Source organism: Mastacembelus armatus, chromosome 16 (assembly GCF_900324485.2).
Source record: "Mastacembelus armatus chromosome 16, fMasArm1.2, whole genome shotgun sequence".
NCBI classification, from domain to species: Eukaryota; Metazoa; Chordata; class Actinopteri; order Synbranchiformes; family Mastacembelidae; genus Mastacembelus; species Mastacembelus armatus.
In genome coordinates, this window is record NC_046648.1 from 18,128,546 (window position 1) to 18,151,908 (window position 23,363).

General features: G+C 39.8%; 4 protein-coding genes across 8 annotated transcripts; 2 read left to right on the top strand and 2 right to left on the bottom strand.

Moving 5' to 3' along the window:
- Positions 1 to 432: 432 nt before the first annotated feature.
- Positions 433 to 4,439, bottom strand: tlr21 (toll-like receptor 21). Of its 3 annotated transcripts, none has more exons than XM_026317707.1 (2): positions 4,398 to 4,439; positions 433 to 3,656 (listed from the first exon to the last, which is right to left on the bottom strand). In XM_026317707.1, the coding sequence occupies exon 2, from the start codon at positions 3,514 to 3,516 to the stop codon at positions 577 to 579; it is 2,940 nt and encodes a 979-aa protein (XP_026173492.1). In that variant the 5' UTR covers positions 3,517 to 3,656; positions 4,398 to 4,439; the 3' UTR covers positions 433 to 576. The 3 variants fall into 3 exon arrangements, with proteins under 3 accessions (XP_026173492.1, XP_026173491.1, XP_026173493.1); XM_026317706.1 differs by lacking the exon at positions 4,398 to 4,439 and adding an exon at positions 3,820 to 3,917; XM_026317708.1 differs by lacking the exon at positions 4,398 to 4,439 and adding an exon at positions 3,820 to 3,891 and having other exon boundaries at positions 433 to 3,642.
- A 464-nt stretch (positions 4,440 to 4,903) lies between these two features.
- Positions 4,904 to 5,529, bottom strand: cnfn (cornifelin). The gene is made up of 3 exons (XM_026317784.1): positions 5,406 to 5,529; positions 5,192 to 5,328; positions 4,904 to 4,993 (listed from the first exon to the last, which is right to left on the bottom strand). Exons 1-3 carry the CDS (start codon positions 5,527 to 5,529, stop codon positions 4,904 to 4,906), a joined length of 351 nt encoding a protein of 116 aa, XP_026173569.1.
- A 9,567-nt stretch (positions 5,530 to 15,096) lies between these two features.
- On the top strand, positions 15,097 to 18,061 carry cxcr3.2 (chemokine (C-X-C motif) receptor 3, tandem duplicate 2). 2 transcript variants are annotated; one of them, XM_026317936.1, is made up of 3 exons: positions 15,097 to 15,126; positions 15,859 to 15,931; positions 16,257 to 18,061. In XM_026317936.1, exons 2-3 carry the CDS (start codon positions 15,896 to 15,898, stop codon positions 17,355 to 17,357), a joined length of 1,137 nt encoding a protein of 378 aa, XP_026173721.1. In that variant the 5' UTR covers positions 15,097 to 15,126; positions 15,859 to 15,895; the 3' UTR covers positions 17,358 to 18,061. The 2 variants fall into 2 exon arrangements, with proteins under 2 accessions (XP_026173721.1, XP_026173722.1); XM_026317937.1 differs by having other exon boundaries at positions 15,100 to 15,126; positions 16,260 to 18,061.
- A 1,088-nt stretch (positions 18,062 to 19,149) lies between these two features.
- LOC113136161 (C-X-C chemokine receptor type 3-like) lies at positions 19,150 to 22,201 on the top strand. 2 transcript variants are annotated; one of them, XM_026316689.1, is made up of 3 exons: positions 19,150 to 19,693; positions 20,276 to 20,629; positions 20,924 to 22,201. In XM_026316689.1, exons 1-3 carry the CDS (start codon positions 19,691 to 19,693, stop codon positions 21,626 to 21,628), a joined length of 1,062 nt encoding a protein of 353 aa, XP_026172474.1. In that variant the 5' UTR covers positions 19,150 to 19,690; the 3' UTR covers positions 21,629 to 22,201. The 2 variants fall into 2 exon arrangements, with proteins under 2 accessions (XP_026172474.1, XP_026172475.1); XM_026316690.1 differs by lacking the exon at positions 19,150 to 19,693 and adding an exon at positions 19,700 to 20,113.
- The last annotated feature ends 1,162 nt before the right edge of the window (positions 22,202 to 23,363 follow it).

Below are 23,363 nucleotides of genomic sequence, written 5' to 3' on the forward strand. Positions count from 1 at the left end.
TTGCGTCTTTGGAACATTTTTAATATGCAGAGTTGTTTATAAACACATACCTTCATTAACAGAGATGCTATAAGAGGAAGTGAGAAATGTCATATCAAGCTAAAAATAAACTAATCACAAGAAATTGCTGATACTCACTTGTACAATTGTTATTGTTGGTCTTAAAATTAATCATACTTTATATTCACGTATATGTGAGGGGGCAAACTTTTCAAGATGGGTGGTGACCATGGTGGCCATTTGGAAGTCGGCCATCTTGGATCCAACTTTTGTTTTTTCAATAGGAAGAGGGTCATGTGACACATCAAACTTATTGGGAATTTCACAAGAAAAACAATGGTGTGCTTGGTTTTAACGTAACTTCCTATTGAAAAAACAAAAAGTTGGATCCAAGATGGCCGACTTCCAAATGGCCACCATGGTCACCACCCATCTTGAAAAGTTTGCCCCCTCACATATACTAATGTGCCACAAACAGGACGTTAATATCACCAACCATTCCCATTTTATTAAGGTGTATCCATATAAATGGCCCACCCTGTACATTAAAAATTGTCATATTTAAATTCCCCAAAATTAAGGTAGCAAGTAATAATTTTCATCTGATGTTTCAAAATGTTCATTTTTTTCGCTTTCAGTAGCAACACAATATTCACTTTTGTCACTTTCTTCTGTTCTGACTTGGCTCCCCGTTCTCATCGCCCTACGCAGTTGATTCCAAAACAAATCTTGGGCCTGCTTTGGGTTAGTGCAGTCTGAGCCAGGCCACTGCAAATAAGTCTTTTTTAGCATGACTTTCCTCATGCGATGGTAGGATGACAGCTGTCTCTCAGAGATTGACTCCAGAAACAGAGGCAGAAGAACATCTCGATGTTCATTAAAGAGTCGGTAGCTGGCAAGTTGGATTTCCAGAGAACACCATTCACTTTGTAAGAAATTCCTGCTCACCACACAAATTGTTTTACGGCTGCTGTATACGGCCGAGACAATGTTGTCCACAATATCACGTCCAAGCTCAAAGTCCCTGTGATGAAGGCAAAGTTTAAAAGATGATCCATTTCCCTCCAGGTTGGGCAGTAATTGGTCCATGACCCATTGTTCATCAGAGGAATTATAAGAAATAAATGCATCATATTTACAATTTTCCTCTTCCTCTCTGATTTTGAGCCATTGCTCACTAAACCAGGAACGAAACACGTAGTAGCTGTACTTCAGATTCCAGTAGAGTTTGACGTAAAGTAAAGGAATGACTGTGAACAGGAAGATCACAACTGCTGTGCTAATGAACAGGTATTTTCCTAGATCTATGTAACAAACTTTGGTATCAAAGTTATAGAATTTAAGGTTTGCATTGTGTTGACATGAGAGATTGTAGAGATAGACTATCTGGACATTTGGGTTTTGTAGTGTCCAGTTTTGCAGCAAACTGTTCTGACAGGTGCAGCTTAAAGGAATATTCCGTAGGTCAAGGTAGCGGAGTTTAGGGAGACTTTCAAGAGCATCTATGTGAATGCTCTGCATCACGTTGCGGTTGAGCTGCAGGGTGTGTAACTGTGTAAGGTTGCCAAAAACCTCCTTGGAAAAGTTCTGAATCCCCATATTTTCTGCAGTCAGCTTGGTCAAATTTCTAAGATTTTTGAAAATTCCCGGTTGTAGATTTGCCACCCCAACACAGCAGTTATCCAGTGAGAGGAAACGTAAGCCTATCAGATCATCAAATACCTCAGGAGCAATATGGAAGATGTTATTGTTAGTGAGATAAAGAGATTTCAATGAGTGGAGGCCACGGAAAAGAGTGTGGGGTAAAACGGTGAGGCCATAAGGTTGCTGTCCATCCAATTTCAAATCATGGAGTTTGGTGAGATTAATAAATGGTGAACTGATATTTTCATTGAGGAAGCTAATCTTATTACTTTGTAAATCGAGCACTGTGAGTGTATCTTGAAACACATGATAAAAAGAAGTGTCAATTTGTTTGAGGTTGTTTCCATCAAGGTAGAATTTGGACAGACTTTTTAGTCCATCTAGACCAGATGGCTGAAAGTGAGTAATCTTATTACCGCCAAGGTCCAGTGTTGTCAGTCTTCCGAGGGTGTGGAATGTCCCATTGAAAATGACAGAAATCCGATTGTTGCGTAGGTTAAGGATTTGCAGGTTGACGTTGTCTTCAAAAGTTTCATTGAACAAATCGGTTAAGAGGTTATTGTCCAAACGCAGTGTCTGAAGTCTTTCTAGCCCGTTGAAGGCTTTACGGCTGAGAAAAGCAATTGTGTTTATGTTGAGTTTTAGTGTCTTTATATTTGGTGTATGATAGAAAGCATAAGAATCGACATAGAGGATGCGGTTATAACGATAGCTCAGCTCTTCCAGGTTTTGGAAATAAACCATATTTTGTGTTTTACAGGATTTAAGGGAGGTGATATGATTATGCTCTGCACTGAAGCTCTTTATGTTTGTTTGATTATGGAGAAAGTTGAGACAGTTTGTGGTTTTCAGTTCATTATTCGATACATTCACAGCCCCTGTGATATTTGGGCAATAGTACAGAGTGTAGTTTGTTAGATTTTTAATTTTGTTATTATTTAGGTTCAAATTTTGTATCCATCTCAACTTTTTCTTTAGCGATCTGCAGAGCACCATGAGCAGGCTGTCATTTCTTAGACCTGTACCAGAGAAATCAACATGACTGGCCTTAATGTTGCTGATATTTAAAAACTCCACTACCTTGACACTTGTTGAACGCAAACGCAGATAGTTTATTTTTCCCAAATCCACTCCTTGAAAAGCCATTGTGTTGAGCCTATAGTTGTATGACAAATCAAGTGTCTCAATGTACCTGAGAAATGAATAGTTACATCCTAGTTTGAGCAGATTATTTTTACATACATATAAAACTGTGAGGGATTTGGGTAGTGATACGTTTGAGTGGCTAAGAGAGGTCAAATTGTTAAAGCAAAGGTCTAGTTTCTTTAGGTTGCTTAGATGTGACACAGACTCAGCAATTCCTGAGAAATCTTTCATAAAGTTTTGCCTCACGATTAAAGTGTCTAAATTAAAAAGAGAGCTGAAAATGCCCACAGGGAGCTGCTTTAATTTGTTGTTTGTCAGTGAGAGGAAAGTGAGATTGTGTAGGTCCTTAAACACAGAATGGCTGAGTTCTGAAATGTTATTAAAGGACAAATTTAGAGACTTAAGTTGATGTAGGTCTTTGAAAGCAAATTCAGCGATGATCTGCACGTGGTTATGATCTATTCTGAGGTTCTGAAGCCTTGAGAGATGAACAAAACTGGAGTTGGGAATGTCCCACAGAGGATTAATGGAGATGGTGAGATTGATGACAGATTGCGGCAGGTCATTTATAATAGCAGACATGCTTTTTTCCTTCCGGCGGATGCAGTTGAAGCTTTTTCCATTTGAGTAAGGGTCTGCAATGCAGTTCTTAAAGCTGTAGCCACTGATTTGAACAGCACCTAGAATGACTGTAAGTGACAACAGCCGCTGAGTTAGACTTGCCATTTTGTCGTGCAGTAGTCCTGAGAAACTGTCCTTTTTTAAATTTCTTTCATCAGTGCCTTTGTTGGTTCGAAAATAAATGTTGAAAATGCCCCAGCGTTGGTCAGTAGTTGCACTTGGTAAAGGAATCTGAGGACAGAGAACTGGACATAATACATATCACATGTTATGTTGTACTAACAGAGTGACAGATGCATGTTCAAGTCAGGATAAGAACAAAACTGTTGCTGCGTTTCTTGTACGCAAATTTGAACTTTCTAAATAGAGACATCTTAACACAAATCTATATATAGATATATATCTTACCAGTTTCACCAGGTCCTTATCGAAGTCAACCAAGTTTAAAGCATGCTGTAATGTTCACCTGAGGAACTGTAGTGTTTACCAAGAAATATGAAGCTTATAGAAATACCTGTTCCTCTTTTGTTTTGGTTTCATATCCTTTTTTTTTTTTCTGACATGTGCTTCATTTATTATAATATGGTAATCATATTATCATATAATCACATTGCTGGCTAAATAGCAAATAATTTCAACTTTACTGCTACGGGAATGTGCAACTTTAATTATTGCAACATGTGTGACAGTCATGTGAGTCATGGCAGCTAACACAAAAAGGGAGGCTCCTGAACTAAAGCTTGTAGTTCTTCTGTCATAAACGTTCTCCGATTTTATTAATTTTTTTTTTTTTTTGTTCTCCTTTTGAGTCAACCTCTTTAAGGAAGGCGTTCATTTACAAATAATGGTGATAGTGATTCTCCTGTACTCTGAAACAAACACTTAAAAATACTTTTCTTGAAATGTCCACATATGTTACTGTGCTCAAAGTATAGCACTATTTAGCCATGGCAGCCTTAACTATTCGAATAAGTTGGTCACCTCACCTTGCTACTTCAGAAAGCTTCACTGTACTGGAACCATCTTGGATATCCACTAATTCAGAAAGAGGAACATGGTGCAAACCGTTCTTTTCCTTCCATATTCAGTTGCAACTACTGACACAAGATAATTCCAAAAAGGTTTTATTGAAATACTGTTTTTTGACTATACAGTAGTTATTTGAACAAACATAAAATAGTCCTTTTTTTAGAATATTAGTTAAAAACATGCTATACATTATTGAGCAATGTTGTATGTAAGAACAGTACTATTCAAGTACAATTACATTCCAAAATAAATGTGTATACTTTCACCAATATAAACTTGATTTATTTTTAGTGCGTGGCTGTTTAACTTTTTATGAAAGACACTAGTTTAGCCTTACTAAAATATTATATTATTTTTCCATTTTTCTTTTTCCTTCAAATTATTTAGTCGGTTGCAAGTTGTTGAAGAATAAGATGTTCACATCTGAGCTTGTTTTATAAGTTGAAAATTAGATTCCTTCTTTTTAGCTTCTCCTCTTCTGCTCACGTGCCAATTGACACAGTCCACACAGTGGCAGGCAGGCCATGACAACCCAGTCATCACACACAGAGCCCTGGGGTGAAAGAAAGAAAAAGCTTTTGTCAGATATTATTTTAAATAATTGTTTTGCATTGACAGCATTTTTTTTTATGCTCTTAACTAAATATCATTCATCATTTTCTATACAAAATCAGTTCTATTGTTGCTTTTCTTACATTATTAAATGGTTTTTCCAGTCTAATCGGTGATTAGAAAAGGTTAGTACACTTACACCAATGTTGTATCTGCTGCGGATACTTGTCCTTAGGGCAATCATAGCGCCGGGAAGGAAGGGGACACAGCAGCTGTCCCCGTTGTCCTGAGCCACCTTACAGGCCAGAATACAAGGGACGAATGTTGCGCAAAGACCTGGAGGTGTGAGACATGTGATCGTAACGGAGTTCATTTCATAGCATTGTGTGTTCATTTTGCACAAAAACACGTACAGATTCCACAGTCTTCACAGCAGTCACACACATTTGAACTCCAGTCCGATAATCCATTGGCCACAGTGTACTGTGTCACTGAGATCTGAGGCTGTGAGCTGATCACATTTGATTGGAACTCCATTGCTGCAAATAGCAGAAAAGGAATGTGAGCCATGTATGTAAAATGTGAAAACATCACAATGTGATTTCACATAATGTAATAATTGGATAATACTAAAGGCAATATTTTCTTGACTAATTTCCCAATGTTTCTGCAAAAAGCCAATATCCAGTTTGAGCTTCTTTAACTAACAGCATGCCACACACCAGAGAGGAAGGATAACCTGAACGCTCTTCCATGGAGAAAGACCAAGCAGTCTTGGTTTTAAAGAAAGATTACATCTCACCTGATTTCTCCTTCGGAGGGTAGTTACTCCGTGAAAAAGTGGTCTGACGTAGCCCGTCACAAGTCCACGAACAGGAGGGCAAGGGCATGGCCGCAGCTCTTATACCCACTGTGACATCAGTTGTACACGTCAGTCCAGTTTCTATGCTGATACGACATGGCAAATAGTGACCATTTGGGCAGGTGCAAACATCTTGTAACAACTTGCAGATGTTTAGCTTTGAGGCGTATCGTGCTTGGAAAAAGGGATTATGCCTTCTTTATCAGCATACAGTAACTGAAGAACAAAGTAGACAGTGCATATTTGTACTTCTATAACTCATAAAGTAGGTATTGCTTTCAGGGCAGGTGTGGCATGTGGACACACTGTGGGCCCAACAATTTAATGGGAAAATAAGAGTGAAATTGAGATTTGACCCTTGAGTGCTAACCTGAGTTGACTGCGAAAAGGGTTGTTGCTTCAATACATCTTTTTATGTCATACATGTGTCACAGCATGTGTGTATTTATATGGTATGTCCACATGTACAGTGCATATGGGTGTATAGAACTCACTAGTGGCTAGTGCTCAACTCTAGCATGCCATGGTTGTGTACGGCAAGAGGTAGCCTTCGTCTTCCTGTATACTCAGTAATGGATTCTTTGTGGAGTTCATACAGGCATATAACACAAGAGTAACATTTAGGTAGGAAAGGCAGGAAAAATCCATTAGAAATATTAGAACACATTTTACATTAAATCAAAACAAATACAAAGCTTCCCATGATGAGTGTCAATAAGTTAGACTAAGCTTTATTGGGTGAAAACAATATAAAAATGATACAAGATCACATAAAACTATTAGCACATAGTGTATGTCCAACACACAATAAGTTTCAGCAATATGGGGTTAGCATAGTGCTGCTGACTTACGTTCCTGTCCCCTCCCCACAAGCCACTACAAGAATAAAAGTAAAAATGCAATAATCTAAAAATAAAAGTACATATATATATATATACATATATACATATATATATATATATATGTGTGTATATATGTGTGTATATATATATATATATATATATATATATATATATATATATATATATATATATATATATATATATATACATACACACACACAGTGGGTACGGAAAGTATTCAGACCCCTTTAAATTTTTCACTCTTTGTGTCATTGCAGACATTTGCCAAAATCAAAAAAGTTCATTTTATTTCTCATTAATGTACACTCAGCACCCCATGTTGACAGAAAAAAACAGAAATGTAGAAATTTTTGCAAATTTATTAAAAAAGAAAAACTGAAATATCACATGGTCATAATATAGTATTCAGACCCTGTGCTCAGTATTGAGTAGAAGCACCCTTTTGAGCTAGTACAGCCATGAGTCTTCTTGGGAATGATGCAACAAGTTTTTCACACCTGGATTTGGGGATCCTCTGCCATTCTTCCTTGCAGATCCTCTCCAGTTCTGTCAGGTTGGATGGTGAACGTTGGTGGACAGCCATTTTCAGGTCTCTCCAGAGATGCTCAATTGGGTTTAGGTCAGGGCTCTGGCTGGGCCAGTCAAGAACGGTCACAGAGTTGTTCTGAAGCCACTCCTTTGTTATTTTAGCTGTGTGCTTAGGGTCATTGTACTGTTGAAAGGTGAACCTTCGGCCCAGTCTGAGGTCCTGAGCACTCTGGAAGAGGTTTTCTTCCAGGATATCTCTGTACTTGGCCGCATTCATTTTTCCTTCAATTGCAACCAGTCGTCCTGTCCCTGCAGCTGAAAAACACCCCCACAACATGATGCTCCCACCACCATGTTTCACTGTAGGGACTGTATTGGGCAAGTGATGAGCAGTGCCTGGTTTTCTCCACACATACTGCTTAGAATTAACGCCAAAAAGTTCAATCTTGGTCTCATCAGACCTGAGAATCTTATTTCTCATAGTCTGGGAGTCCTTCATGTGTTTTTTGGCAAACTCTATGCGGGCTTTCATGTGTCTTGCACTGAGGAGAGGCTTCCATCGGGCCACTCTGCCATAAAGCCCCGACTGGTGGAGGGCTGCAGTGATAGTTGACTTTGTGGAACTTTCTCCCATCTCCCTACTGCATCTCTGGAGCTCAGCCACAGTGTGATCTTTGGGTTCTTCTTTACTTCTCTCACCAAGGCTGTTCTCCCACGATTGCTCAGTTTGGCTGGACAGCCAGGTCTAGGAAGAGTTCTGGTCGTTCCAAACTTTTTCCATTTGAGGATTATGGAGGCCACTGTGCTCTTAGGAACCTTGAGTGCTGCAGAAATTCTTTTGTAACCTTGGCCAGATCTGTGACTTGCCACAATTCTGTCTCTGAGCTCCTTGGGCAGTTCCTTCAACCTCATGATTCTCATTTGCTCTGACATGCACTGTGAGCTGTAAGGTCTTATATAGACAGGTGTGTGCCTTTCCTAATCAAGTCCAATCAGTTTAATTAAACACAGTTAAATATGAGTGTCACTGCAAAGGGTCTGAATACTTATGACCATGTGATATTTCAGTTTTTCGTTTTTAATAAATTAGCAAAAATTTCTACATTTCTGTTTTTTTCTGTCAACATGGGGTGCTGAGTGTACATTAATGAGAAATAAAATGAACTTTTTTGATTTTGGCAAATGGCTGCAATGACACAAAGAGTGAAAAATTTAAAGGGGTCTGAATACTTTCCGTACCCACTGTGTATATATATAATGCATAAACTTTTAGTATAACATCAGATGAAATCACAGGCATAATTTATTTCCATAGTGATCCTGGCCATAAACAAGACTTGTTTATGCTGCTCACTTGTAAACCAAGACACCTGAAAATACACTAATATAAATAATATATTTCATGTGCTCTATTTCTGCAAAATGTACTAACAGTACTTTTTAATCAAGCCTACCCTCCCAAGTAATTGGAGTATTGGAGTTTTTCATTCATAAAAGGTGTGACAGGGATATAGGCATCTCTAGGGTATGCCCCAAATGTGAATTTCCTATGTGGGATGACATACCTACATATCTATGGGCCTCAATAGTAATATTGATCTTTATTAAATAAATGTACTTGTAATATGTTTGCGTAGTATGTAATCCCAACATTCAAGCAGGTTTAATGAGTAGCTAAAGAAAAAGGCCACATGTTGAGCTGAACATCCGGGTAAGCGAATCACTTTTGTCTTGCAGGCGTGTCGTGTTGTGTGTGTTGGGTGGTTCGTCTGCAGATTGGCGGCAGACTAGCTGTGGTTGGCACACCTGGGAACCGGCTAGACTTTGAACGGTTCACTGGCTGCTGCATTCCGGTGCTGGTCGGGTACCTTTCTGTTTTGACCGGTGTTTGTTGCTATTTCCTGACTTAGCGCTCGTTGGCCTACCGGTTAGCTTAGCTAGCTAGTTAGCTTGCTAACATGGCCTCTCCCTCTCTCTCCTGCTCGGTGTGCCACATGTTTAGTTATTCCTCTGCCTCCTTTAGCGATAATGATACCTGTATTAAGTGTAAGGTTCTGTTAGCCTTGGAGGCGGGGATCACTGATTTGGAAGCGCGGCTCCGCACCTTCGAACAAAAGCCAGCTAGCCAGGCCCCGTTAGCTGGTGTGGAGCCACCGAGCTCAGGGTCTGTTAGCGGTCCAAGGGCAGCTCCGGAGCAGCCCGGAGAATTAGCCTGGGTGACGGTCCGAAGGAAACATACTCCTAAGCAGAAGCCCACGGCTCATCACCTGCCTGTTCATGTTTCTAATAGATTTTCCCCGCTCAGCGACACACCTGCTGAGAAACCGAGTCTGATAATTGGCGATTCCATAGTCAGGAACGTGAAGCTAGAGACACCAGCGACCATAGTCAAATGTTTCCTGGGGCCAGAGCGGGCGACATCGAGTCAAATCTGAAGCTGCTGGCTAAGGCTAATCGTAAATATGGGAAAATTATTATTCACGTCGGCAGCAATGACACCCGATTACGCCAATCGGAGGTCACTAAAATTAATGTTGAGTCGGTGTGTAACTTTGCTAAATCAATGTCGGACTCCGTAGTTTTCTCTGGACCCCTCCCCAATCTGACCAGCGATGACATGTTTAGCCGCATGTCGTCGTTCCGTCGCTGGCTGTCTAGGTGGTGTCCAGCAAACGATGTGGGCTTCATAGACAATTGGGCCACTTTCTGGGGAAAACCCGGTCTGATAGCGAGAGATGGCATCCATCCCACTTTGAATGGTGCAGCTCTCATCTCTAGGAATTTGGCCGAGTTTCTTAGCCGACCTAAAGCCTGACAATCCAGGGTGGGGACCGGGATGCAGAGACTCAGTCTAAAACGCTTCTCTGCAGTTTCCTTAGAGCCGCCGCCCCCCTCAAACCACATAGAGACTGTGTCTGCCCCTCGAACATATAAATCAAATAAATCAGAAGTTAATAGAAGAGGAGTTATTCATAAAAACTTAATAAAAATTAAGACCACTCCTCTTATTGAACAGAAAAACAGAACTGTCAAATGTGGATTATTAAATATTAGGTCCCTTTCTTCTAAATCTCTGTTAGTAAATGATTTGATAACTGATCACCAAATTGACCTACTTTATCTTACTGAAACCTGGTTACAGCAGGATGAATATGTCAGTCTGAATGAATCAACCCCCCTCAGTCATAAAAATTATCATGTTCCTCGAAGCACAGGTCGAGGTGGAGGAGTAGCTGCAATCTTCCACTCAAACTTATTATTAAACTTTCATCCTCAGAACAGTTATAACTCATTTGAGAGCCTCACTCTTAGTCTCTCACATACAAACTGGAAAACACAAAACCAGTTCTACTTGTCATTTTGTACCGTCCACCTGTCCCTTACTCAGAGTTTTTAACTGAATTCCCTGACTTCCTGTCTGATTTAGTGCTTAGATCAGATAAAGTCATTATAGTGGGAGATTTTAACATTCATGTAGATGTTGAAAACAACAGCCTCAGCATTGCATTTAATTCTATATTAGATTCAATTGGTTTCATTCAAAACGTTAATAAACCCACCCACTGTTTTAATCACACCCTTGATCTTGTTCTGACCTATGGCATCGAAATTGAACATCTAATAATTTTTCCCCCAAATCCTGTTTTGTCAGATCATTCTTTAATAACTTTTGAATTTAAAATGATGGATCATGCAGCGTCTGGAAGAAAATTCCACTACAGCAGATGTTTATCTGACAACGCTGTTAATAAATTTAAGAAAATGATTCCATCTTTATTTGCATCTATGCCAAGTATAAACATAGTGGAGGGCAGCTGCCTTAATCCTACTCCCTACCAAATTGATCATGTTGTTGATAGCGCTGTAACCTCACTGCATGAAGCGCTTGATTCTGTAGCCCCTCTGAAAAAGAAGTTAGTGATTCAGAGAAGACTAGCCCCATGGTATAATTTACATGTTCGTACCTTAAAGCAGGCATCACGAAGGCTGGAAAGGAAGTGGCGTTCCACAAACTTAGAGGAAATTTTTCTAGCCTGGAAAAACAGTCTACTAACATATAAAAAAGCTCTCCGTAAAGCCAGAACTGCATACTATTCATCACTAATAGAGGAAAATAAGAACAATCCCAGGTTTCTTTTCAGCACTGTAGCCAGGCTGACAAAAAGTCACAGCTCCGTTGAGCCCAGTGTTCCCTTAGCTCTCAGCAGTGATGAATTTATGAGTTTCTTTACAAATAAAATCACAACTATTAGAGATAAAATTCAGCAGATGCTTCCTATACCTGCAATAAATGAATCTTCTACTACAGTAGCTCTTGAATCATCTGTAGGACCTCAGTTATGTTTAGACTGCTTCTCTCCTATAGATCTCTCTGAATTTACATCAGTAGTTGCTTCATCGAAATCATCAACGTGTCTCTTGGACCCCATCCCGACTAGACTGCTTAAAGACACCCTGCCATTAATGAACTCATCTTTATTGGACTTGGTAAATTTATCTCTAGTATCAGGCTACGTACCACAGGCCTTTAAGACTGCAGTAATCAAACCTTTACTCAAAAAGCCTAGTCTTGATCCAGGAGTCTTGGCTAATTATAGACCAATATCCAACCTGCCATTTATTTCTAAAATCCTAGAAAAAGCTGTTGCTAAGCAGCTATCAGACCACTTACACAGGAATGAACTATTTGAAGATTTCCAATCAGGATTTAGAGCACATCATAGTACAGAAACAGCACTGTTGAAAGTTACCAACGATCTTCTCTTAGCCTCAGATAATGGACTTGTTTCGATACTTGTCCTCCTAGACCTTAGTGCAGCATTCGACACCATTGACCACAACATCTTATTACAGAGACTGGAGCATGTGATTGGTATCAGAGGAACAGCGTTAAAGTGGTTCCAATCCTATTTATCGGACAGATTCCAGTTTGTTGTATGTCCATGATGAACCTTCCACACGAACAAAAGTTAGTTATGGAGTTCCACAAGGTTCTGTGCTAGGACCGATTCTGTTCACCCTGTACATGCTTCCTTTAGGATATATCATTAGGAAGCACTCTATTAATTACCACTGCTATGCGGATGACACTCAGTTATATCTATCTATTAAACCTGTTAACACAAACCAGTTAACCAGACTTCAAGCCTGTCTAACTGACATAAAGGCCTGGATGACCAGTAACTTTTTACTTTTAAACTCGGAGAAAACAGAAGTCATTATATTTGGGTCTAAAAATCTCAGAAATAACTTTTCTAAAATTATAGCTACTCTAGATGGCATAGCCCTGGCCTCCAGCACTACTGTAAAAAACCTTGGAGTTATTTTTGACCAGGACATGTCCTTTAACTCTCACACATAAAACAAATTTCTAGAACTGCATTCTTTCACCTGCGCAACATTTCCAAAATTAGGAACATCCTGTCTCAAAATGATGCAGAAAAACTAGTCCATGCATTTGTTTCCTCAAGGCTAGATTACTGTAACTCATTACTATCTGGATGTCCTAATATCTTAATAAAAAGCCTCCAATTAATCCAGAATGCCGCAGCCAGAGTCCTGACAGGAACTAGCAAGAGAGATCATATTTCTCCTATATTGGCTTCTCTTCATTGGCTCCCTGTAAAATATAGAATAGAATTTAAAATCCTTCTTCTCACATACAAATCCCTTCATAATCAAGCTCCTTCATACCTTAAAGACCTCATAGTACCATATTATCCCAATAGACCACTTCGCTCTCAGAGTGCAGGCCTACTTGTGGTTCCCAGAGTTCTCAAAAGCAGAATGGGAGGCAGAGCCTTTAGCTATCAAGCTCCTCTCCTGTGGAACCAGCTCTCAGCCTGGGTTCAGGAGGCAGACACTCTCTGTACTTTTAAGGCTAGACTTAAAACCTTCCTCTTTGACAAAGCATATAGTTAGGGCTGGCTTCAGGCAACCCTGAGCCATCCCTTAGTTAGTTATGCTGCTATAGGCCTAGACTGCCCGAGGACCATCGATGCACTGAGCCCCCCCCCCCCCCCCCTTCTCTCCCACCTCATGTATATTCCACCATTGAATGTTACTAACCTTGTGCTCTCTCTCTCCCCTAGTTTGTGCTCTCTCCCTCTCTCTCTGTTCTCTCTGTACCTTCTGCAGGTGTCCCTGGTCCTGGAGCTGTTTATCGCTGATGTGCAGTTACTGGCCCCACCAACTTGCAGTGTCTATTTGTTGTTTATTGTTGCTGTTCTTTTCTCTCTGCTCTATCCACTCACCCCAACCGGTCAAGGCAGATGGCCGCCCAAACTGAGCCCGGTTCTGCTGGAGGTTTTTTTTTCTTCCGTTAAAGGGAGTTTTTTCCTCTCCACTGTCGCCAAGTGCTTGCTCATAAGGGAATTGTTGGGTTCTTAGTTTTAGTTTTTGTAAAGTGCCTTGAGATGATTTGTATTGTGATTTGGCGCTATACAAATAAAATTGAATTGAATAAATTGAATTGAATCGGTAGAGACACTGTAAATTACATGCATAGTCACTACTTTCTTGCATCAAGGCAATGCATTATATTTTTCAAGATCTAACATTTCTGGCTGAAATTAAATCAATATTAGCCGTTTACATTCAAATAAAGTAGACCCCCTATTTATATGGAAAATCCCAGTGGCATAAAACAGCAAATGATCTCATGAACAAAACTCAAAGCCTAATAGGATAACACCTGCCACAACAAGACAAGGCTTTAGATAAAAGCAACATAATGCTCTGCAGTGACTCATTCCCTGTGTATAATTTCACTATTTGTCAAAGGGCAGTTTGCCATTGATGTGTCAAATGAACGTGTTTGAGGTTTTCAAGTGCATTTTTCACGTTTTGACCTTTATCTCACAGTGCTCAAATTTTCAATCAGGGCTTGGCTGAAATCTATAAATGCCAAACAGGAACAAAAAAAATAGGCTGTACAATACCCTTTCTGTTTTGTATGAAAAAAAAAAAGAAGCCACATTTGTTTTTCTCGGTTGACTAAAGAGCTGATATTGAGCTGATATTGAGATTTAACTTACAAATGTGGCTGAGATATGAAATTCTAATAGAATTGGATAGATAAATCAGGCAGGTTGATCAGTCAATTACGTAGCAAAAATAGCATTAGAGAAAGTTTTAAAGAAAAAAGAAATGTAAAGTGTTCTGTGGCACCAGACACATCTTTTCTTTAAATTGGCACTTTGGCCTTATAGAAGAGTGTGGTCATTCCTTGTGTTGACACCAGATTATATACAGACAAAAGTAACATATGCTGATTTGCATTGCACTGTTCATCAAACAAAAAATGGCACAAGGAAGCAACACATCAGTGATGTTGCAAAATCATATAATTTACCAGAAGACTTCAGTTAACACAGAAGTAGCCACAGGCGTGCTTGGTTACACACACATGTAACGCACTTATTTTTGGAGATGATTTGTAGTGATAGGGGAAGGGGATTTTGCCACCTCTGGCCAACTCTCTGTCTGCGACAGTAGTTAAAAAGGGTTTTGTGACTCATTGCTAAACTACTTGTGTTGACTTTTTCATCATATCAGGCGTGAAGGTGTGAAATTTTTACCATACGACCATGATGACTTCATCATGTTCAAGTTGATGTACAAAGCATGAGAGAGGTTTACATCTATTTTATTATGATGCAAAACCCTTCTTGAGGATTCTTTTTTGGTGTGAGATTGTCCAGTGCAAAACTAATATTACATTATAATCACTTAGATAATCTTCATCGTTGGCCTACGTTTTAACAAATTTTAAAAAAAATCATTTCCTGTTAAGCTCTTTTTAGGCATATTTAAAGCCTGCTATCTGTCTGGGTGGTGCCATTGACTTTCCATTCTGTCTTCTGTACAAGATCTCAGAGGGTGAGACCTATCGCCTATATTAAATTCATTGAATGTACTTTGTTTATGTTGATTTACTGCATATTGACGGATAAATGATTCTACCTTTTTACCAGGTTTGACGTTTTTAAATTAGTTACATTTAAAAACGTAACTGTAATCCTGCTCTGTCGTTTTAGAATTTGACATTGTGAGATGTGTAAAATTCCTGACAATCAAAGAGCACTACTAAAAATTCAGACAATTTTGTATTAGGTTACTACAAAATAGTCTGGCTGCAAAGAACAACACACTGGAGTGAAATTCCTGCCAGTTCAGCACTTTCACTTCTCTTCCAGTGGTGAATTGTTTTTCAAAACCAGTTTCTGTCTCTTGAACTTTAAATTCCCACAAACTTTGTTCTATTTTTGATATAATAATATATAAACATTTTATGCTTCAAAATAACATAGATTTGATCTCCATGTGAGTGAACAAAAATAGGATATTTTTCCATATAGAGTATGTCAGTCACTGTCTGTTTGATAGAGGTTTATGGCTGTCTGCAGCTTTGTCTTAAAAATATGTCACAATTTCCCTGAGACAGTCATCGATTCCTATGTTTGCATACGACCAAAATGTGCCGAGATTCAGTTCCTGAAATTATGACTTCTTCTTTCTGACCTTCCCTCATCCAGACAATTGTAGCACTATGAAAAGGGACTGTAAAAAAGGATATTTAGCTAATGTGTTTGGCTCTTGACTCTTGTACAGTTTCAAGTGTCCTTCTGCCTATTTGTTCACTGTGAATATGGAACTAATCACACCGACCACAGAGGATTACTGGGTGAGTGGATATTTTTATAAAATAATATGTGCATCTTTAAGTATCCAAAAACTGTGAAACTGTCAGATAATGTTTTCTGTAACATAAGCAAGTAAATTACAATTGCTGTGAAAACTAGATATTTCTCAGATGATAGTTAATCAATAGATATTAAAAAATTAAGCATGTGCATATACAGGCTTATATTGTTTTTATCACTTCTAACACTGGACCAGGAAATTGTTGACTCCCAGCTCTTTTTTGGTTTGTAAAGATGCGATGAGACTGGACACCTATCAAAGTGAAGTGACATTTTCTGGAATAATCATTTTCTTTTCCTTTCAAGCAGGACAATTATGATGAAAATTACACCAACTACCCTGACACAAGCAGGACTCATGCAGCTCCCTGCTTGCAGGAAGACATCTATGGGTTTGCACAGAGGTACACCCCTGTTGTGTACAGCCTGGTGTTTCTCCTGGCTGTGGTAGGCAACGTGCTGGTGCTCTGCGTGATCCGACGCTACCGAAACTCGCAGAGTGGCGGAGCTTGTGCCTTCTCTCTGACCGACACCTTCCTGCTTCACCTGGCCATTTCTGACCTTCTGCTAGCCTTCACCCTCCCCCTGTTTGCAGTTCAGTGGGCTCACCAGTGGGTGTTTGGCTTGACTGTTTGCAAGATCTCTGGTGCCCTGTTCTCTCTAAACCGTTACAGTGGCATCCTATTCCTAGCCTGCATCAGCTTTGACCGATACCTGGCCATCGTTCATGCTGTCAGCTCTGGCTGGAAGCGCAACACTTGCCATGCCCAGATTGCGTGTGCCTTCATATGGATGTGTTGCCTGGGCCTGAGTGGAGTGGACATTACCTTCAAACAGGTAGTGAATGTGAACACTGCAGAGCAGCAGAATACACTCCTGTGCCAAGTGTGGTTCACTGAGAACTCCACACAGTGGCAGGTGGGGCTGCAGCTGGTCAGTGTGATTCTGGGTTTTGGGCTCCCTTTGTTGATCATGCTCTACTGCTACATCCGCATCTTCAGGTCTCTGTGTAATGCCACTCGGCGCCAAAAGCGCAAGTCTCTCCGTCTCATCATCTCGCTCGTGTCTGTATTTGTCATCTGCTGGGCACCTTACAACTGCTTCCAGCTGGTAGATAGTCTGCAGAGGCTGGGCTTTGTGACTGGAGGCTGCCAGTTTGGCCGTGTGGTAGACATCGGGACTATAATCACTGAAAGTATGGGGCTGTCACACTGTGCCCTGAACCCTCTGCTGTATGGCTTTGTGGGGGTTAAGTTCAGGAGGGAGCTGGCCAGAATGTGTAAGGGGCTACTGGGACAGAGAGGATGGCGTGGGATGGAGGAATGGAGGGAGAAGAGGCTTAGAAGAGCCACAGGATCATTCAGTTCTGCAGAAAGTGAAAACACCTCCTACTCTGTCATGGTGTGACGGGTTAGAGAGACAAGATGTGAAAGCAAGAGATATCTCTGTGGTTGTATGCATGTGGGGGTAGTTTGATGTGAGGAGGTGGAAAAAGGGCTAAATGAATAATTTCTGTTCAGGTTAATTAAAACTGAACAATGTTCTCAGAGGGAAATATTTCATGCCTGTTATGTATTTCTTCTGTTGCTGATTTGCCATTTAGTTGTCATTTTTTGTTCCTTTTTCCTTTTTTGTTTGTTTTTTAAAAAACGCTGTTATAAAATATTGGAGGAAAAACTCAACATCCTGCATGCTGATGCATCTATATAACTTCTTCAGAAGAATTTGCTGAATTTTTTTTTTGATTTGTGGTTCAAATCTCATGCAGCATCTAGATTTTTGTCATACTTGCAAAACAGCCTGGTTATCAGTTAAGACTTGGCTTGTAGCCTCAGTAGTCACTCATGCCATTTCACACCCTTATACTCAGTGGAGTTTTCTCAATAAATACACTCTGACAGTTTACAGTAAAACATGTTTATAAAACTGTGAAAACGGTTGTATATATGGAAAGGTTTTTCAGCTTTTTTCTTTTTTCAATGTACTCCTGCAGTTGTTTTCTAACACATGCATCTAAAAAAATACTCTGAGCCGTGACAGAGGAAATGATTGACATATTGTGAACTTTGTATGTGCCCTTAAAACCCTAACCCCTCTGTGATGTACAAAGATTTTTATAATAAATGTTTTGGGATTAAAAAAAATATATATATATATAATACATCATCTGAGGTTACGTCTTTGCAGGTTTGCTGTGATCAACTTTCATTCAGCACAGCACTCGCAGATTTGGTAAATGAAAATAGCAATGAATATATGTTTAGCACTACAGTGAACTCTTTGTGGGGAAAAGTGCATTGGAGAGATTGATGCATCTGGTGTACCCCTGCTTTCCACCCAAAAGAGAGCTGGGATAGGCTCCAGCAGATCCCTGTGACCCTGGTTAAGGAATAAGCAGGTATAGAAAATGGATGGATGGTGTGAGCACTAATAGTGTATAGATCCATACAGTTAAGTAGTCTAGTCCAGTGGTTCCAGACATAGTTTGTGACCCAATCGAAGGGTCACAAGATAAATCTTAGAGGTTGTGTGACAACTGAAACCATATCAGAGTATCTGCTAATAAATCATAGAAATTTCAAAGAATACAAGACCACCAACTAGCTTTAACTAAGCATTGGTAAGCTTATTAAACGTTTCCATGCAAAATATTATTTTTAAAATATATACATAGATATTTTTAATGGTTCAGTTTCTCCTCTCTTTTTTTTGAGTTGTCTAAATAATTCGGTAAAAGCCATAATATAGCCTAAAATCCATCCATTATAGCTAAATGTATTTTATAATATTAATTAACGTGACAGCTGGTCAAATCCGCTGGTTGGAGCAGGTTTCCGTTTGCATCTATTGTTCAGTTTGGAAACAACACAATAATACCATCTGGTGGAAAGTGTCTGTTTGTACGGCACCTTGTTTGAACGTATTGCGTTCCAGTCCCATAGTCAAGGGACGCGGAAGTTGACGGTTTGATTTTCAAAATAAATTACCTGTTTTCTACAATAATGGCTTAGTCCTTAAGGATAGAGATTTATTAATAATTTCATATGGTTTTAACTATAAACTAAAGAATACTGTAGAATTATTAGACACGTTTTAAAAAAAATCTTTTGTAGGGGCTGTAGTGATTTTGATGAAAGATTTTATTTTGAAAAACAATTCAAAAAGTGGATTGGTTTTTGTGTGACTTGGCAGATTTGACAAACGAGCCAACGCGCGAACAAGGTTACTTGTAACGAAACCAAACAATTTCCTGCTAAGTTAAATAAAGTACATGTAAGTCTGTTTTATACCTGTAATACAGTCAGTCTATTAAGATCCCGTCAGTGTCATAACCGGGCGTGAATGTATTAAAATCGACCAGCCGGTGAGCGTTGCTTTTGTTATTGTGTCATAAGCGTTTTGTTTTTCAGTTTCACCTGATACCTGGTAGTTTTGTTTTTGGTTTTGTCTTGTTTTTTCGGATTCCCTGTCACTTCATTTAAACACACGACCTACCCACTGAAGAAGGTGTTGTGTTATCGATGTCTAAAGTTTGCGCGCAGACACAGAGACGTGTGTGTGTTTGCCAGCTGGACTTGAAGTGCTCTTCCGCCCTCGCTCTCGGAAAATACCGATGGTAGTTTAAAGTTTGTTGACCTCGGTATGAAGAGAGACGTGCGGGTCGCCGTTTTTCATTTGTTTAGTATCTGTCAAGTGCGCACGGACAGATTGTTGTCGTCAGACTACAGCTGAAACCCTTCATGGTAAGTGACATATAGGCCTGTATGTAAATCTTTCAAGGTTAGATTTATCTGTCGTATTAAGTAGATTGTCTTTTGTAACAAGAATATCTATAACATATGTTAACTCGATCCATATTTAATGTAGTAGTAATTGCAGTACTAATACTTTGCTAAGTAAGCCCTTCACTTTCTGTTTCTGTTTACTTCTCTGTTCTGAAACTGCTTCTGGGTGTAGACTGAAGATCTGCACATGTTTATCTTAGCACTTACTGCAGTTTACGGTTTATGTCAAACCTATTGCACCGACAATAAACACCGACAAATTCTCACATCCCCTGTGTGCATGAAGTATTGCTGTTAAAGTGTTCGTGCAGGGCTTGAACAAGAGGAACTGTGCTTTCCGTTTAAACCCAGTTGCTTCATCCAGTGACATCGCAGCATGTGAGTCTTGTGTCAGTATTGTTGATAAATCCCCCGTCTGGGCTTTCCAGATGAAGGTGTGAATAGGAGGAGAGTGTGTATGCTGGTATTTTTGACAGGCGGTCTCTGGGTCACTGTGGTGTTTCTTTGATTTCTCTCTGTGTAAACTTTTTGTCTCTACAGTGGAAGAACATGGACGTGGAGCTCGATGGATTTCTTAAACACAACACAACCTATGACTATGATGAGGACTATCAGTACGAAGATGAAAGTGAGCGAAAAGCCAGTGCAGTTGCGTTGCCTGTGGTTCTGTGCACTCTGGTTTTGGTCGTGGGTCTTCTGGGGAATGCACTGCTCCTGGTTGTCCTGGCTAAAAAGAGGCAGTCTTGGAGGATATCTGACACCTTTGTCCTCCACCTGGGCGTAGTGGACATCCTTCTGTTGCTGACGCTTCCCTTCTGGGCTGCACAGCATGCTCGAACTTCTGGGTGGTGCGTTGGGATTGTTCTCTGCAAGATCTGTGGAGCTGTTTTTAATGTAAGTAACTTCAGTGGTGTGTAGAACAGGATGAGACTAAAACCGAAAGGGAGAAGTTTTCTGAGAAAGTTGATTGTGTATGCATATTGTTTGGCAATAGGCTATTTCCTGCTCTTTGAAGACTCTTGACAGGCGTGGGATTTTGTACTTATTGCTGTTATTGAATATACTCATACTTGCACGCATTTCTGGGAATTGATAAAAAGATGGGATCAGAATAGGGAGAAGTGAAAGTTGGTAAGGGTTGGCTGGATGTGCCTAGATGGCTAAAGTTTACATTTTGTTTTTGTTTAGATCAACTTCTACTGTGGGATCTTCTTACTGGTTTGCATCAGTCTAGATCGCTGCCTGTTCATCGTCCACAATACTCAGCTATACTCCCAGAGGAAACCTGTGTTGGTTCATCTCAGCTGCTTGCTGGTGTGGCTCGTCTCCCTGCTTCTTACTATTCCTGACTGGGTTTTCCTGGAGAATTTGAAAACCCCAGAGCACGAGAAAACACTGTGCGTTCACAGCTACTCTCAGTCAGGGGCTGACTGGAAGCTGTTGTCACGCGTGTTGCATCACACGCTGGGTTTACTGCTACCTGCAGCCACCCTGATCATCTGCTGCTGCTGCATCTTGTCACGGCTGCAGCGCAGCTCAAAAGGCCTCCAGAAGCACAGAGCTTTTATGGTCCTGCTGATGGTCTTCCTTCTCTTCTGGGCACCATACAACATCACCCTCATTGTGGACACCTTCAAAACCAGCTCTAAAAATGCTCCTGATGTTTCCCTGCAAACACCTCTGAGCATCACATCTGTTCTGGGCTACATTCATGCCTGCATCAGGCCTTTGTTATATTTCTGCCTGCATGAAAATTTCAGGAAAATGACACTGGCCATATTGAGGTGTGCTCCAGCTGAATCTAGAGGTTCACTGTGGGACTTGGGTGTGGGTGAGGAAGTCCGACCTGAACAAAGTCATGATGGGGAGGAGTTGAAGCAGATGACAGTGTAGAGAATCACAAGTCGACTGCGCTGAAAAACAGGCAAATAAGGCCTACTGAATAATGTTCCACCACAGAGGGGAAATTAGTGTTAAGTCATGTCATGAGTTCAGGTGGTGTGACTGTATTCTCTGTAACAAGAAGTAGTGATTATAAAAAAATGACTCATCCCCTTTACATTAAAGTTTTTGATGTGCAGTGGGTAACTTATACTGTTGAACTTTTATGTTATCACCATTGCACAACGTTAATTGTGAATTACAAATTAAGAGCTTTTTATTCAGTTATATATAGAGATTTTTTGTTGTTTTGTTTGTTGTGGTGTATTATATTTATGTTATTATTAGTGGCAGGAAACTTCATTTCCTTTTATTTGATATGCAGTGAACTGTCAATGAACAGTTTCTGCAATCATAATCTACAAGCTCTTATCGGTCCCAGTGTTATCATGTTTTTACATTAAACACTCTAACACAGCTTAGAAGCTTTTCTGATAATGTGTCATATACGGATTGTTTTATCTTAAAGACTGTGACTTCTGTAATTGTGTAATTGAGCATGATATAATGAAGGAATATCCCCTTCATGAATCCTTTTTTTATTTTTGACTTCATAGTTGCAACATTGGTACATGTGTGCTGTAGTATCATACTTTAGGACACAGGATGACAAAAACAAGTGATGTTATAATCAGTCAGGTGACAACAGAGGAGGAAGATAAAGCACCATTGTAGCTCTGTTTATTTCCATCTAAAGACTTGCCTGTTTGACAGAGATGGAACTGTGGCATGCTTTGTTTATAAAGGCTTCTCACTAGACGAAAATGTAGGTGGAAAATTGAGGGACGAAGAGGATATAGAAAGCACGCTCTGCACACTAACTCTGTGCTTTCAACTCCACATTGTTGTGCTTGTATAATGCAAGACGATAATGTTAATGTCAGTGTTAATATCAATGAGATCTTTTAGAAACTTCACATGTGTCATATGAAAATAAAGTCCCCCCCCCACCCCAGGTCAGCCTGTTTTCCTAATCTGGGAAATTCTGTTTTACTGTGACATTATGTCACATTTAGAGCCTTACTGGTTATAATTAATTCAGTAAGTATGTCTTGAGACGGAAATGGTATTTCCTGTTTCAGCTAGAACTTAGCTGTCAACCAAGGTAGTGACAAGTTGCCAATCAAGACTTAGATGTGTAAAAACCTTGTTATCAGTACAAACCTAAAGCTTGCTTCAAAGGAAAGGGAACAGTTGACTCTGAATGGGCTCATTGCTTCGTTGAAGTGCATGGAAAACAAAAACCCATGCATTCTGACCACACACACATAGCACACAAAGATTTATGTCTGAATGGGCTTGGAGCCAATCCCTGCACTCTAAAGAACGCATGGAATGAACCCGCTTTTCTCTCAGCAGTGACTGAACCAGTAGCTTTTCTGCTTCAGGATTTAAATGTATTATAATATTAATTAACGTGACAGCTGGTCAAATCCGCTGGTTGGAGCAGGTTTCCGTTTGCATCTATTGTTCAGTTTGGAAACAACACAATAATACCATCTGGTGGAAAGTGTCTGTTTGTACGGCACCTTGTTTTGAACGTATTGCGTTCCAGTCCCATAGTCAAGGGACGGGGAAGTTGACGGTTTGATTTTCAAAATAAATTACCTGTTTTCCACAATAATGGCTTAGTCCTTAAGGATAGAGATTTATTAATAATTTCATATGGTTTTAACTATAAACTAAA

Coding starts and splice junctions, on each gene's coding strand:
- LOC113136161 (XM_026316689.1), top strand. Junction 20,630..20,923: donor TCTGTGGAGCTGTTTTTAAT/GTAAGTAACTTC, acceptor GTTTTTGTTTAG/ATCAACTTCTACTGTGGGAT.
- tlr21 (XM_026317707.1), bottom strand. CDS start 3,516: ATGGCAAGTCTAACTCAGCGGCTGTTGTCACTTACAGTCATTCTAGGT.
- cnfn (XM_026317784.1), bottom strand. CDS start 5,529: ATGGAGTTCCAATCAAATGTGATCAGCTCACAGCCTCAGATCTCAGTG. Junction 5,329..5,405: donor CTGTGAAGACTGTGGAATCT/GTACGTGTTTTT, acceptor TCACACCTCCAG/GTCTTTGCGCAACATTCGTC. Junction 4,994..5,191: donor GCAGCAGATACAACATTGGT/GTAAGTGTACTA, acceptor CTTTCACCCCAG/GGCTCTGTGTGTGATGACTG.
- cxcr3.2 (XM_026317936.1), top strand. CDS start 15,896: ATGGAACTAATCACACCGACCACAGAGGATTACTGG. Junction 15,932..16,256: donor CGACCACAGAGGATTACTGG/GTGAGTGGATAT, acceptor TTTCCTTTCAAG/CAGGACAATTATGATGAAAA.